The 16438-nt window shown below is 46.6% G+C and overlaps 1 protein-coding gene across 1 annotated transcript; it reads right to left on the minus strand.

The window, feature by feature from the left end:
- Window positions 1–1605: 1605 nt before the first annotated feature.
- vps39 (VPS39 subunit of HOPS complex) lies at window positions 1606–16213 on the minus strand. Its single transcript, XM_040199365.2, has 24 exons — window positions 15563–16213; window positions 15302–15367; window positions 15128–15192; window positions 14656–14698; window positions 14427–14521; window positions 14056–14154; window positions 13861–13953; window positions 13351–13534; window positions 12390–12510; window positions 12044–12164; window positions 11731–11857; window positions 11374–11516; window positions 11127–11267; window positions 10419–10560; window positions 9137–9223; window positions 8476–8549; window positions 8174–8390; window positions 7291–7419; window positions 6906–7008; window positions 6637–6682; window positions 5842–5991; window positions 3776–3910; window positions 3294–3385; window positions 1606–3179 (listed from the first exon to the last, which is right to left on the minus strand). The coding sequence occupies exons 1-24, from the start codon at window positions 15633–15635 to the stop codon at window positions 3098–3100; spliced, it is 2628 nt and encodes an 875-aa protein (XP_040055299.2). The 5' UTR covers window positions 15636–16213; the 3' UTR covers window positions 1606–3097.
- Window positions 16214–16438: the final 225 nt, after the last annotated feature.

Genomic DNA, 16438 nt, shown 5'->3' on the forward strand with positions numbered 1-16438 from the left:
AGTATTTGAAAGCTTTGGTGTGGAAAAATTGAAAGACTCGATGGCACTATGAAAAGTCATGGGGGGGGAACCAAACTTTGGGACGAAACATCCAGTAGATGTTGACATATTTGGGTCGAGCCTGAGGGAACGTCAGCAGATGGTCGGGGAACCGTCAATGTCCAAATATCCTGGCAATCAAAAACTTTTTATTTAGTTGGAGTGAAGCGACCTCGTCCCTCATGGAGCTTAGTCAGCAGTGAACAAACAGACTGTGCAAATGAAAGTTTCTGCTTCCTACAAGCCCACATCACCATCATCATCATCATCGTCGTCAGTATTTACCCAAATGACACCTCCTGAAAAAAGGGATTTTTCTCCCTGCCAGCTCGGCAGAACAGTTAAAGCGGACCGACTGCTGCCCGCCGGCACCAAGAGTCCGGCTGGAACATCTTTTGCATTTGCACAATGATGGACCATTCCAAGACGTTACAGCATCCCAGCATAAACACACACACACACACACACACACACACACACACACACACACACACACACACACACACACACTGAATTGGAGCATGATGAATTATTCAGAGTTCCTCTCACTGCTTTTTCCAAGTGTGTACGATCACCTCAGAGGTCTCCACACGCCATTTGCAGATAATATTCTGCTGGTTTTGGGTCCTCAGGGCCCTGCCCGGACGACAAGGGTCCCGGAGATCCAGCTGAGGCCCCTGTGCCCCCAGGGTGCCCCCCCACCCCGCTGTGGAAGGCAGCTGGAAGACTTGGCTCTCTGATGGGCGGGACTAACCGTGTTGCCGAGCAACCGGGATGTTGTGGTTCTGTTACTCCAGCTGGGCTGGATCGGGGAAGGACGTCCATTAGCGGGGACGGTGTCCCCCGGTGCCTCGGCCCTGAGGATAATGGGGGGGGGGGGCTTCCAGATGAGCGGGCCTGAAGCGGTTCATGGATAGATGAGTGGAGCCACTCGTCTTAGGAAGTGCTTCATATCTACAATGTCACACACATTTTATGAAAAAGTAATTCAAGCTCAAGCGGATAGTTGATGTGTGCACGTGCTCCTGGAGGACGTACTCCACTACCGCGGGGACATATCGGTTTAAGACTAATTTATATTAAAAAGAAAAAATGAAACTATATTAGACAATTAAATTAATAAAATACATATATATGTACATAGAAACAAGTTTTATTGCCGCAGTAATTGTATACGGTTCGAAAACTTTTTTATATTCAATTTTCTGACTCAAATAGTCAGTTATGACATTTTTAGTTCATCAAAATGGTTTAAATTAAATCTACAATACAAATATATCAATTTAAATGATTAAAATTACAAGTCTATTTATAAATAATTTAATTAAAATTGTATTTTGATTAATTTAACTAAATTCCAAATACATTTCATCTCAAATGTGAATCTTTATTTAGCAATTCTATTATTTTTTAAACAATTTTACATCTTACACTGTTCAACAATATTCTCAATTATATGACGTATGTTTCCATAGTATGAGCAAATATGTAATGTGAACACATATGTAATGTGAGCAAAACAAAGATGAAGCAAATACCAGCAGCAACAGTCTGAACACACTCACATCAGTGGAAACAACTTTATTATTATTATTAACAATGATTAAAGCCAGACGGACACACAGTGGGAAACATGCACCCACCCTAAACCGGAGAGTGTCAGAAACAGTCTTAGCAGTGTGCAAAGCTTTAAAGAAGCAGGGGGGGGGGGGCGCTGCGACTTGAGGGGGAAGTGTGAGTCGATGCTCAGAACTTCCATTGCTTGCATTTCCTCTACGGAGAAGAGGCCGTGCTTCTTCCATTACCTCCAACAGACGCATCTTCTCAGAATATTGCCGGTAAAACGCAGCTGTCAATCACGCTCTCAGCTGTCACTCACGTTGCTTCCAGTTCTTGTCCCGCGGACTATTAAAAAAACAACAACAAAAACACAAACAGGTCATCCATCCACTAAAGTGCTACACTTTACTTTGAGATCCGCCTTTAAGAGGCACAAATGTAAGGTTGGAATCATGGGCATTAGCTGCTGGTAGCTAAAGGTGGCTAACGTTAGCAGAATCACCTGCGCTACTGTAACACATCGGCCCCCCGCTTTGTAGACTTCATTGACATCCGGAAACTGTTTGATAAAATGCCATTTATGCAGCCTCAGTCTTTAATGTGAGCAACCGTCTTAAGTTGGAACCAGGGAGTCGGGGCCGTTTTCCATGAAACGTGGCGGATAATAATCATGAATCAAACAGTTTCACATTAATTCTTCGTATATTGAATGATTGAGTAATCACTTTGGATCTAGTTGGGGGGAATTCAGTGTGATTATTGTGTAATTGCCACGTGAGGCCCCCTCGGCTCAAAAGCTGCGTTACACACTTCAAGTTCTACTTCAAAAACCTTTAATGTCTGTGCAAGAAATACGTAATAAGTAATGAAAACGACCTTCATTCACTGTAAAGACATCAAATAATGGAAACAAAGTCTATGAATAATGTTAGTCGCCTCAAATGTTTAAATAAAAATAACTTCAAACTTCAAACACCCTCTAAGACGATCAGCACCAGCACAAAGAATCCTCCAACTTTGCCGTCGCTACAATCTTCAGAGTCACAAAAGGCTTCGACTGCACACCTGCAGAGGAGCGCAGGTTAAAACACGAAACAGAGGCCTCGTCCCGCCGTGAGAATGGGCCCGACACCCGCCCACCCCCCCCCCCTCTTCCTCCCTCCTCGCGTTTCACTGACGCACGCTTTTTAAATGTCAAGGCTCCTTCCCTCTCTGCTCATTTCTCCCCCCTGCGGAGCGGCGGCGGTACGTTCCCGCTGCTACAGAAGGAAGGGAAGTCCCGGGCCTTTGATTCCCGGCCCCCCCGCGGTCAGCTCGGGTTTGATAAAAAAAAAAAAGAAAAGAAAAGAAAACTCCTTTGAGGGGCACAGCTCCAGCGCCTCCACCCATCTGATGCGCTTCCAGTTCCAAATCCACAGAGGAGGAGGGGGTGGGAGGAGTGAGGGGGGGGGGGGGAGGCGTCATCGAGGAGCCAACAGTCGGCGCCCAGCGGAGTGGTTCACTGCTCGGTGGGACACGCGTTGCGGTCCTTGCAGCAGAAGTAGTGCACCACCACGCCGTTGGGGTACTGGGCGAACGCACTGAGGGACAGAAAAGAAGACATAAAGGACACTGATAAAAAGGGATAAATGGAATGGGATTCCATTTGCATTCGGCTCAAACCTTAAACGTGCTTACGACACTGAGCTGGTTACCTGGTTCCTATTTTCTTCCTGCAGACGCGGCAGGTCTTCTCCTCGGTGATGACGCACTTCACCTGCTGGTGGAAGATCCGCTCCTCCTGCACCTGAGAACAGAGGACACGGCGGGTGAGCTAGCCGTGAGTGGCAGCTTCTTCCCGTCTTCAGACTGACTCGATGGCGTTAGAAGCATTTCGGAGGAAAGCCAATGTGATGGTTGTGACGACGTGACCACGGCTGATTTATTCCTCAGAGAACATGTGATCGAAGAGCAGACGAAAAAGGTTTCATTTGCGTTGGACCTCATTTAATCTGAGAGGAAAAATCTATCTTCAATGCATTGAGGTCTGAACCACTCAGCTAAACCACCAACAGAGCGAGAGAATCTTTCTAGACAATATATCATGTATGACTTCTGCAGGTTGAGCGTCTCTTGTCAAGCTGACACTCAGGAGAAAAGAACTGCGTCGCGTCGCGAACGAGTCCCCGGGACTTACTCGGAGGAACTCGGCCTGCAGCAGACTCTTCAGCACCTGGTTGCTGCGTTTCCTCCGAGCCTTCTCCTCCAGCACGCTCTCCAGGAAGACCCGGATCTCTCGGATCTGAGTGTTTGCTGGCAGCAGATTGATGGCCTGGGAGACGACAAAAACAACAGCGGGCTTGAAGGATTACAACGCTTGTCCTCATGAGGAGGGTCTTCGAAGGAATCAAAAAGCAAAAGGAAGTACAGTTTTAAAAGTATCATCTCTAATTCCAGAAAGGGGAACCCTGATTGAGAACTACATAAAAGGCTCGAATGAAAAGGATTTCCTTTGGGGGGGAAAGGGATCTGCTGCCACATGACTTCCCCAAGTGCAGAAACAAAAGCGACTGTTAGCTTCTGTGTGAATGAGGCTGGAGGCAATCGAGGCCAGTACTCGGTCTATGTAATTAAATTAAATTTGCCCAAATGGCCTCGTTGCACTCAGACAGCTTGGAGTGAGCTGCTGTTTCCTGCAGAGAGACGACGGAGGCTGTTGGTTTGTCTAACTCAACTTATACTGTGTATTTGTAGAAGATGTGAATGCACCACTATGCATCACATAGTATGCATCCTCCAGTTTGATGTTTAATACAACAAGACCGTCCTCTTAATTGAAAGCACCAACAGAACCTAAACCCAATGAAAGAATTGAAAAAAGCTGGAGCGTTCCCAACTTATTTAAATAAAAGACAATAATTCGCACAGAAACAATTTGTCAACTAACGTGAAATTTATCTGCGAGAGAAATCTGAAGGACAAATATGCTCAATTTCCGTTAGTTACACACAAATATTAATCTCCTTGGTCAGAAAAAAAATGTAGATGAGACGTCACCCCACCTTCCGGAAACTCGTTTCCCCACAACATATAAACTAAATGACAAACTTGCTTATATAAAATAATACACATATATTTCATTACGTCTGCAGTCTGAAGCTCTCTGGGCGGGTCAGCGTCTGGCAGCGAGGCAACGGGACCGAGAGGGAAACAGACCAGACGGAGAGTTTCCCGACAAACAAACGCTCCCGTGAACCGGCAGCGTTTCCACTGGAGACTCCTGATCCGACCCGACCGAGCGCAGATCACCATCACTTCCGCTTTAGATCACGCCGCGGCGCTTTGTGTGTTCGGAGATGCGCGGCGACATCACAGACAAAATGCGGAGGGAGGGAGAACGTACAGAGCGGCTGGAGCTCATCGGGGGAACAAACCCGGAAGCAAACGGCTTCATGAGGCTTTAGAGCGCCGAGGAGCTGAGGGGGAACACGGGGAAGCGTCGCCTCGCCTCAGGCATCCCTGTGTGAGCGCTGTGTTCAACCACACACACGTCACAGCGGCTGATCCACACGAGGGGAATACTGTAGAACAGTGTGGAAAAAACGGTCTGCTGCGAGAACACGAGTTGCGATGACATCAGCGGCCACGCGATGCCAAAGCCGACTCACCCATGTGTTTCAGGGACAAAGCGGAGTTTTTCCTGGTTAACACCTTAAAGTGTGGAAACGCTTCCAAAGTCCTGCAGCGGGAGCCTCGGCTTTAACTGTGAACATGTGGCACCTCTCAAGTGGCCGTCCGTTTGAATGGAAGCAGTGTGATATATTGAGCAAAGAAATGAGCCAAATTGTTCTTCTGACGTGAGAGTGACGTAGTTGGAGGGAGCAGCTCCACCTTATACACTTTGCTCGTATTTTAACAGACAGTGAACGCGGTGTGAGCGGACGAGGCGGCGATGAGAGTTAAGTTTCGTGGCATCCTGGTACATGTAGGCAGATGCATGTCAGTCACGTAGATGTTGCAGCATCTTCCCTCTAAGGGAGACCTTGCGACTGGAAGGTGTGATCAGCTGGTCTTTAACCGAACAGCTGTTATTCGATCATTTGCTCCTGGGCTCAGAAGGTTGAATCAGGTCTACGGAAGGAATTCGATCCAGATCTTCACTCAGATTCTCCAACGCAGAAGGCCTGCGGAGGGAGCTCAGCGCCCTGGTGGAAGCCTCAGGAGGTTTGGATGGTTTTCCATTAGGAAAGAAAGGGCGATTACCTTGCTAGTGTCGAGTTTGCTGTGGTGCAGCTCCAGGACGCGGAGGGCCGCCTGCAGGTTGGCCTGAGGCTCCGACAGCTCCATCTTGATGGGCCCCAGGCAGTGCACGTCAGGAGGGGACAGGTACATCCGCAGCAGGGACAGGTAGACCTGCGGGGCGGAGACACCGACGTCAGTACTCAACCCGTCTGAATCATAATCATTTTCGTATCACTTCACGACGAAGGAAACAGAAAACACACACGAGTTTCATGACTCAAAGCAGTTATGCAGATGAAACGTAATTTTATATCTGACGATCTACAAGAAGAATGTTTATTCAATGACAGAAATGAGACAAGAATCAAATTTATAATGTGATGAAAAAGGAAAGATGTAGAATATGTCAGACATCTTCCCTGACATATTTCCTAAAATGTCAAAACCGTTTCTTCAACATCAGACTATAATTACGGTTTTGATAAAGTAGACTTAACCACGCGATGATGATGATGATGATACGTCTTAATATTCAGTGTGCTAAACAGGGCTTCTCCCCTCCATCTAATACCGATTCATTTATTCATGTTTAGTTCTTGTTTGTTTGAAAACATGACAGTCAGTGTGACAGTTTTCATTTTTATCGGGAGCGTGAGCCATAAATAATCCATTATATTGGAGTAGCACTTTCTGCAAACACAAAGGCGCTTAACAGACAGCAGCCGAGTGCACAAAATGAAATCTGTGCTCATAAAATAACAACAACAAAAAAATCCAGCTGAAAGATGAAGGAAGGTGACTTTGGAAGCGACTTACGTCTTTGTTCCCTTCGACGGCGCTGCTGTAATGGCTGTGACAGTACCTGCAGAGCAGCGGAGACGAGATTCACACAATAGGAACAGGACAATTGGGAAGGAACAGCTCACTTTGGGTCCAGTTGTGGCCTTTCAAATTCATTTCGCCGCCTCGCAGAATCGTTTTTTTCAAATTAAACACACTTGCGTTTACTAATCTTTGGACAGGACGAAATGAATTCTTCAGCACGGGTCACATCTTTGGCAGGCGATCGGTGTTCTAGGACTCACGCTTCGGCCATGCTGGTGTCGTTCAGTATGTGCACGTAGATGAAGAGCGCCTGCTCGTGTTTGCCCATCCGACCCAGGAGCAGAGCCCGTTCCTCCAGCAGGCCTTCGGGATGGAAAACAAGAGTCACCCATCGGCGTAAACCCTATAGAAACTAAAGCCTTCCTCCGTAACAGAGGACACATGCGCATGAGGTAATGGAAAGTCCATTACATACTTACACAACATAACATTAAGCCCCCGGGGAGCACATTTGTGATATTGGGTTGTATCAATAAAACTGACAGGATATATAAACTTTACTGATTTCTGCATGGAAAACAAAGCATGTCCTTCCACACGCTGAGTGTAAAAGCTCAGGACGTTGTTTTCAGTCGCAGTTCTTACCGTCGAAGGGGAAGTCGCTGATGAGTCTGGATGGTTCGTAGCTGGTGGAAATATTCAGGAAAGACAGCAGCTTGTTCCTGAACTCTCCCAGTTCACCTTCCTCTTTTCCCGCAGCAACGGCTGCAACTCCTGCAACCGCGGCAACGACGGCAGGTTAAAACGTCATTTAAAAAGGGAATAATTGATACTGCTTCTCGTAGTATTCCATGATATCAAAATGTATTCATTTGACTTTGTCTTCAAACTGCATATTCCGTGTGACATAGTTTGTTTTCTCAATCATTTCACATTTTAGAGACAAAGTGGGTCAAAACAACGTCAGCTTGATTGGCAGGTTAGTAATTCAAGTAATTGAAAGGTTGAATAAAAAGTTAAAATGGAAATCATGATCAAACCTGAGATGAACCTGGAAATAGTGCAGACGAAGGAACAATAAATGATGGCTGTAAAAGGGAAGAGACCCGGGGGCGACCTGAAGCAATAACCCGGCCCAAGGGCAGAACTATTTATTTGAATTACTTTATTTCCCAGACAAAGTGCACATCAATGAGCATTTGGACACATCGTCATGAGACCCACAGAGAGCGAGAGAGACGGGTGCACACTGCAAAGCAGCGGGGGACAAACATCTGTCTGAGTGAAACCACATGCAGTGAGGTAGTCACATGAAAGTCCCACGATTAATTACAATTAGGATCTTTTGCCGTTAAGGCGACATTGAAGCCCAGGAGGTCACGTTCCCCTGCGGCTCGTAAATAATCCACTTTACTTTAGGTAGAAAATAAGTATGAATGTTAGGAATCTCAAATTAAATCTGCATCACTTCTCAGCCCCCGGATGGTGTGAACTTCACCTCAACGAACTCTCGAGTATTCTCTGGTACCTTCTGGCAGTGAGTTGAGGTACTGCTTCATGAGGCCTTGGACCCTCTCCAGGTAGAGCTGAATTAGCACATTGTGAAACTCCGGCTCCTTGTCCTCCCACTCGTACACAATGTGCTCCAAATACGGGATGGCGAGCTCCTTGAAGCCCTCCTTCAGGAAGTTCAGCACATTGTCTCTGGGCAAAGTCTCCACCTCGGTCAGGTCCTCTGTGAAGATCTGGACAAAGTAGATTTAGACTTCAGAAAGACACGTCTGGTGTCATTTTGATAACTGGAGAAAACTGTGAATGTCTTTGTCCCACCTTGAGGCCGTCCTCAGGACAGATCTTCAACACCCAAGGAGAAAACTCAAAGATGATTCCCAAATTCTCCCCTCCTGTGTGATGCGGGGGGGTTACAAGAGATAATAGAGTTTGACTGCAGGAGGAGCTCAGAGGAGAAGATGTAAAGACGGAACAAAGAAGAGGATCATGATCATAATCAGAAAACTGCATGAAGCACCAGCATCATCGTGGAATAAAATCCATAAAGTCAGTTAAACCTGTCTGATGAGTGGTTTGTTCGTCCTTAATCCCAAACCACCGCTCCACTTATAACGACTTTCTTGGAAGAATTGTGCTGCAGAATGCGTCGCCTCCATTAACAAATTGAACCACTGCCAGAGAGGCTGAAAGCCTCGACGCGGCTTTTGATGCGGTTTTTCCCTCCGACCGGGTTTCATCTCACAGGCCACTAGACGGTTCCAGAGTTTAACCACATCGAGGGTGAACAGTGACGCATATGGAGCGAGATCCCCTCACTTAGTCAGTCCCAGGCCTACAAAGGACATCGCATCTCATCCAACATCCACAATCAATCACGTTGAAAGTCCTCTCAGAGTCTCTCCCGGAGAACGCGGCGCATCCAGCGGCGACGACATGTTTGCCGCTGTTAGTTGAAAACAGACGGAGGGCGGACGCTTACCAAGCCGCTGGAGGTACTGCACCGTCCGCTCGTGGCCCTTCAGCGGAGAGTTGGCCTTGGTGGACTGGTCCAGCAGCACCTGCAGAGCTGGTGAAGAGAGGAAGGGGGAGGCGAGTGAGCTCAGTCCGGGTGAGAGCGGGGGAGGGAGGCGCGCACGGCGTTACACGCCACTAAGTGGAGGGAGCAGATGCGCGGCGGTAATGGGAGGGCGGGTGACAGCTGGTTGGAATCGATGGGGATCCAGCAGATGTTTCTGGGTGTTTTGATGTCGATTGTCATGCTGAGGCCCTGAAATGTGACTCATTCGTTTGATTGATTGATTGATTGATTGATTGCTCTCGTCTGCTGCACGATTTTCATGATTGGTTTGATTAATACTTGGACCAAATCTTTTAACAGGATTTTTCTTGGATTTTGAATCCGGGTACATTTTGAGGTAAGTCGGGATCGTTTCTCTGTTAGATGAAGTTCATCGGACATTTCTTTAGGATAATCCTCCAAATACAAAGAGAGACAAAAAAAAGGAAATAAACTATTCGGACCGAGCTCAACTCGAGCTGCTTGTTTCTAACTGTCGTGGGTTTTGTTGTACAAGTTGTGGCTTCTGCGGCTTAAAACGCCCTCTCATCTACTCATGCGTGAAAGCATACCTGAACTTGCACGTCAACAGAACTATCAGAGTTTTCCAGGAAAGTCCCAACAGCTGAAGGAGATGTATAAATCCACTCCATCTCAGATGAATTATTATGCACCAAATCCCACGAATGGAATCCAAACGGCTTTTGCCAAGAAGCAAAGTTCAGTGCAGATACACAAATAAGGACTAAACTATGACTCACTATGACTCACATCATCAATTGTAATAAAAATGGATTACGTTGATCCTTTGTGTCAAGAAAATGCACAAAATGTCCCTAAAATATTGTGATTAGAATAAAAAAAAAGATATAGCGCAAACTTTTAGTGCAGATAAGAACGTCTTAACATAAAAATAAGACTCAATGAAAATGTTTATTTCTAAACTACAGACTTATCTTTAAGACTAACAAGAGTAGTTCCTGCACAATGAACGCACGGACCAGACCAGAACGCAGACCAGATGCGTGTAACTTTGGACCCATGAAATCTCTGGAATAGTGTTTTAAATATAACAACCACGACCATTTGTTCACCAAAGATGTCAACAATTAAAGTAGTACAAACTTAAAAACTGGCTCATGAAGCCAAAGAGTGAGTTCAGAGACATAAAAGACTCTGGTTGCTCATTGGAGCGGCGCCTCACCTTTCTGGTGGAGGCCCTTCTTCTCGTAGAGGATAATGAGCTCGCTGTACTTGTGGGCCTTCTTCAGGACGTACTCGCTCTCCTCGATGTGGCAGTGGTTGTTCTCCAGGCGAAGGAGGGGGGACACCATGGCCACGTTGGTCTAAATGGAGAAGAGCACCTGATAAAAAAAAACATGAAGACCACACGCTTCCAGTTCAGGTCGTGTTTCACCCAAAGACTTGGGCGCGCTGATTGGGTGCTTTCTGCTTCACATGGTGCTAATCTGGTGCAGATGTTGAGACACGTCCACTCCCTCTCAGGTTGTCCCTCCCGGGTGATCTGGGTCTGCCGTGAGAGTTCCTCTCATCTTTATTATACCTCCAAAGAGAAACCTGCCCATAGCCACTTCTATCTGTGATGTCATCTCGGCACTACTTCTCAGGAGGTTTGACCTCCTCCATTGAATCAATTTAGTATGAGGATTTTTCATATACTCAATTCTGAATGTGTCTCCATCTTCTATGCGGGTGCCATCCCTTTCTTATTTGAGGTTGTAAATGAATCTGGTATTGTGATAAAAAGTCAAATCTTTTGAAGGATTAGTAGATTGATGAAGACCATTTCCTGTATAGTGTGCCAGGCATTCAATTATTATTTAAGTAATAATAATTGAAAGTGTCCATTTTGACGGAAACGTTTCCAGGAAGAAAAGGGCGTCGTGCTCACGTGCAGGTAACATTTCAGCAGCGTGGTGTCGATGATCTGCAGGAGTTTTTTGCGGCTCTTAATTGTCGGCGTGCCTTCCATCAGCGGAGACGTTGTAGACGGGTCGGAGTCGTTCAGCTGCTTCACCAGGTGGCTGCGCTTCTGTGAGGACAAATAATAAAGGTTAAAAAGGTTCACATTGGGCCTCTTTTGATTCCCCCTAGACATGCTTTCATTCGCTCTCTCTCACACACACACACACACACACCTGTGTGAGATAATCGATGAGAGCGAGATGAGCCTTCTCCAGCTCCGCCACGGACAGAGCAGGCAGAGGGTTTGGGTAGTGCAGCTGTTTGCGGTAGTCCGAGGGGAGCAGGTCTGGGTACAGCCCGATCACATGGGTGGGATCTGCAGAGCGAACCAGGGGAAGCTCACGTTATTATATTAAGTGTTTGATCCAAAAACAGAAAGCTGACTCGGGGAAAGAGTTCACACAAAATATGAATATGTCAAATTAAGAGGTAGTTACATCAGGTTTAGAGGAAATGCCTCCTCGTTACGTGACAATGTTACGTGATGAATCAACATACACAATAACCAAAAGCTGTGAAGAAGAAAATACCTGTGCCCAGTTTGGCAAACACCTGCATGGAGTCATCAAATCTCTTCTGGCAAAACAGATTGAAGGCGTAGAGATTCTGGATGTGATGTATCTGCTGCTTCTTATCGCCGTCTGAATCGTCCTTCATCTTCCGGCAGAAAAACAAGAATAAAATGAACAGAAGCAAAACCAAATTATGCATCGCGCTCCGGAATAAAAGCCAATCGGTCAACTTTTCAAGACGACGGCTTTCCTAAACACACGGCCCCTGGTCGGGCGTAGCCGCGCTAGTGTTCCAGCCTCCGAGGGGCAAATGTGCGGCTGTGCTGCTCACCGCCAGCTGAAGAGCCAGCTCGAACTGCTTGTCCTGAAGAAGCTGCCGGATCTGCGTGGCTATCGACACGGGCACCAGGCGCCACACAAAGTGGTTGCTGGCGACGTACACTATGTTTTGCCTGTGAAAGACGAGCGGAGGAAGAACGAGATGAGAGAGGATACGTTGGAACAAAAAGCGTTGAAACTGGTGAGAGTGTCGTGTTCTTGCGAACACCCAGAAAATGACACCGTTGTTCATTGTTTCCACAGTCTTTATTTTATATGTCGGCCGTCGGTCAGAATTCAACATTATAAATTATTTCAGAGAGCCCGACGTGGCGTATCGTCACAGCGGACCGCCTCACCCGGCCGAGGTGATGAAGCGAGGTCGCTGCAGCTCCACACTCTGCACCAGCAGCCTGGGCTCCAGCGTCCGGATCTCCACGTACCGAGGAAGGACAGCTATGATGTACGGAGGCTGGTGCTCTGGGAAAAGAGAGTGCTGGATTAAGGCGAGGAGCCATTCCAACGTCGAGAAGCCAAAAAGGCTATTTGCACAAACATTTACTTCACCTAAACTACTACGGTTTTAAGACCCACCCGACTCAAACTCAGCATGTGGAGAGCAGGTGCATCGGTCGGGATTATTGGTGGGTGAGGGGGGTTCTTGAGGCTAAAAGGGGCAGGAAGTCGGCCATCTAGACGCGCCTGAGGCTCGTCTCTGGAAGCATTTCTAACCCGACCGCCACTCTACCTCGGCTGCCGCACGCACCTCACAGCCACAATGTTGTTTACGTTGAAAATGAGGAAATTGCAAACAGTATGAAGCCACTGCTTGAATTCCTCTTCATATTGTTTGTACCTGCCTGCCAGTGAGCACCACCTTCATCACTTCTGTTCTAGAGCTCGTCAGTAATCCACACATGTGGTGCCTTAGTCACGGGTAAAACAAGCATGTGCTAGAAATCTAAAACGAGGTTTCCTCTGCTGACGCGTGGAACACAGAAGCACAGCTGAGACAACAAAACTTAAGGAAGAGAGAAGAAAAGTCAGACAGCGATGACGATGGCAGTATTTTAGCCACGCGCTTCCTCAGCGGTTTGCTTTATTGTTTTGCTTTGTGAGCAAACTTGTTCAACCACTCTCAGTCAACACGCATATGGATCAGTGAAATCACAGAGCAACATGCTGAACATCTCGTACAGATGACGTAAAAGCTGCATATGATTCAACAGCTCGGGATTAACTGAAACTATTTCAACTTCATCAACTTTTTGTTTTTCTGAAAACATTACACCCTCCGTGTTAGTTGTGTGACTTTCTCACCCATTGCTACTGGGATGTCGGTCCAGTTCAGGGCACACTTCTGGGTACAAACGCCCTCTTCGTTTACCACCACAGTGAGGTCATCCTGGCCAACTGCCACCTTCCCATCAGCCAGTGGGGCAACCAGAGGCTCCAGCTGTTTGCCAGTGGGAAAGAGATCCTTGATGGTGCCCCGGCCATCCATCTGATTGACAGGAGAGACGAGTGAGTCTGAACTGCCTAATAAGAACTCATTACAAACTTTGCCTGCAAGGTGAAGGTCACAGTGCTTTAGACCAACATCTAAGAAAAAGGCAAAGCGACAGTTGGTTGATAATAAGAATAACAGCAGGAATTAATACAAAAGGAAAAAAGACTGCAAATTCAAGGCCAACCTAACAGACGGAACATCTCTCACCATAAAGGAACAAACCACAAATCGTTTTCAGCTCATTTTGCAGAGTTTTACTTTACGTTGTAGGTAGCGGTCGATAAATAGAGCTTATTGTTATCCATGGCGGTGGCACGTACCCGTATGAGGTAATAGTCTCGCTTGAAACCAACACATATGGAGTTTTCACACCAAGCCATGGACTTTGGGATATCAGATGCACTAAAGTCCCCCTGACAGACAAAAACACACCGTAATGGTTAAAAGGTAACAATTGGAAAAAAAACACCTGTAAACTTGGATCCTACGGTTTTCCCTACTAGTTCTTATTTTACCTGCAGTTCGTGGAACTCTCTGTCCTGCCAGTAATACAGCTGAAGCTTCTTTTTCACTGCAACACACATTCTCAACCGTTCCTCTCCTGTGCTGGTGTGCTGAAAAAACAACAACAGACTAGACATATAATTCATCCGTTCTTTTTTTTGTTTAAGCCAATTAATCGTTATTGTTATATCAGTATTACTGTGATATTAGTGATGAACATTTTAAAACGTTACTGTCTTGAAATAATCCAAATGTTCTTAAACAGTCCACTAATCCGTCATGTACTGATAGTAGCTTTACATATTAGTAGAAGTGAACGCTGGATGGGAATCACTACGAACGTGTGACAATACTAGAGGCATAAAAGATGTAACTGACTGACCTGCAGGTCACAGGTGAAGAGCGTGGCGCCTTTGGCTTTGGCCACTACAGTGATCTGCTGGAAGGTCAGGAGGTCGTGGACGTGGATGTTGTTCTCTGCAGGAGAAGACGGATGAGGAGAATGAAGACAAATGCAACGCTTTAAGCCCGAAGCGATTAACAGGCGAAGACTAACCAGCATGATCATTGGAATTAGTAGAATAAAGTAGTAGTTTGCAGAGAAAACGTACCGAGAAGACTGACAAGAATTTTGTACTGCGAGACGACGTAGAGCTGAAGAAAGAAATACAAACAAGGAATGCCGGTTTTAAACAGGAATCCAACAACAAACAGATGTATGAGGACATTAACAGTGCTGAGAATACACCCGAGCTTGTTTGTTTAACCCTCTTTTCTTTTTGAACTATTTATATGCATGGCAATTCTGAACTACACTGATTCAATCTGAAAGTTGTTCGCAGCCATCCCGATCAGATCAATCGTCTTTGGTTTTCTACGTCGCCGTGAGGATGAGCCCTGAGGCATTACCAGGTTTATTCCAAGACGTTGGCCATTGAGTGCAGCGTAAAGTGAGATTCACGTTCACTAACAGACAAATGACGAATATTGAAAAATAATAACAGGACAACACGGTATGTGGTCCTAGAGATCTGACTGTTCTTTATTTGAGACTCGCTCATTAGTCAAAACGGCCTTACTTACCTGCTGAATCTTTTTTGAGAAGTTCTTATTTGATTTCTCCAGCGTCACCTCAAACCGGTTGGTGCCTGAAGAGAATAGAGACATCAGAAACCATCCAAACATTTGCTTGAAGCAGGGAGCATTAGGTCTGCAAATACACAATGTTGCACCACACACGTCCTGCGCCCTTCCTACCTGCATCCTTCTTAATCCTGTAGAGAAGAAGATGCCCCGGCTTTGTTCCCACGAGCAACCACTCCTCTGTGGAGAAGAAACACTGAAGAGTCACGTTGGGACAGACATGTGGTGGATAGTACGCGATCAAACAAATACTCTATCACGTCCGGGTGAAACAATCCATCACTTCACCTGAGAGTTTATAGCTCAATAAAAGCCCACAGAAACCACTTTAGCGTCACTGAATGAAAGAACAGCTGCGGGAGACACCATATTTACCCCAGGCCGCAAGACAGTCAATCTGGAGAGGAAGTTTCTCCAAAATAGGCACTGGCTCGTACGCGTCATGCATGGTGAAGCAGTACTTTTCACCCCCGTCACGGACCCCTCTGACGGCTCGGTTCCACGGGGCAGCTCACGCGCCCGGGACGGGACAACAGCGGACAGACCGGCCGCTGGCTATTGTGTCAGGGTGGTCCGCCTGTCTGTGTCGCCATTAACCGAGTTAGCGAGGAGAATGTATCTGGTTTGTACTCCTCTGCTCCACAGCGCGGCTCGTTAGCCGGCTAGCTCTCCGACCAAAACAACAGCTGATTGTTAGCCTGCTAGCTTAGAGGTTCGCGAGCAACGGCTACATTGTTCCCTTTAACTCTCCGCCGACTGAAAAAAAAAAAGCCCCGACCGCTTTGTGGATGAAGACAAGCGACGCCTCCAGTTGACTTAATTAAAAAAACAAGAGAGCAATGTGTTAGCGGCAGCGTTTGCTTCCCCTTGGACGCTCACGCTACTTCCTCGGTGGCCCGCGGGTTGTGTTGTTCGCGGCTGCGCGAGGGCACGGGGCTTGACAGGCACGTGACAGAAGTCACTGCGCTCACGAGGACAGCATTAAAGGAGCCGGCGTCTGCGGGACGAGGTGCATTGTGGGTAACAGACCTCCATGACAACGTGACGTGTTTCATGCATTTATGAGAAGTAACTTTCTATTTCATCTTGGTTTATTGTTCCAAGAATGTAAAATAGAATATGATAGTCTGAACACACATGTATGTATATATTCGGTATATATTGGTGTGTATGAAAATACACCCGCATATTCCCCACAAGAACTGATGCCGTCTGTTCGACATACATTTTATAGACAGGACATACTCAAAA

The sequence above is a fragment of the Gasterosteus aculeatus genome, chromosome 15 (genome assembly GCF_964276395.1).
Source record: "Gasterosteus aculeatus chromosome 15, fGasAcu3.hap1.1, whole genome shotgun sequence".
Taxonomy (NCBI): domain Eukaryota; kingdom Metazoa; phylum Chordata; class Actinopteri; order Perciformes; family Gasterosteidae; genus Gasterosteus; species Gasterosteus aculeatus.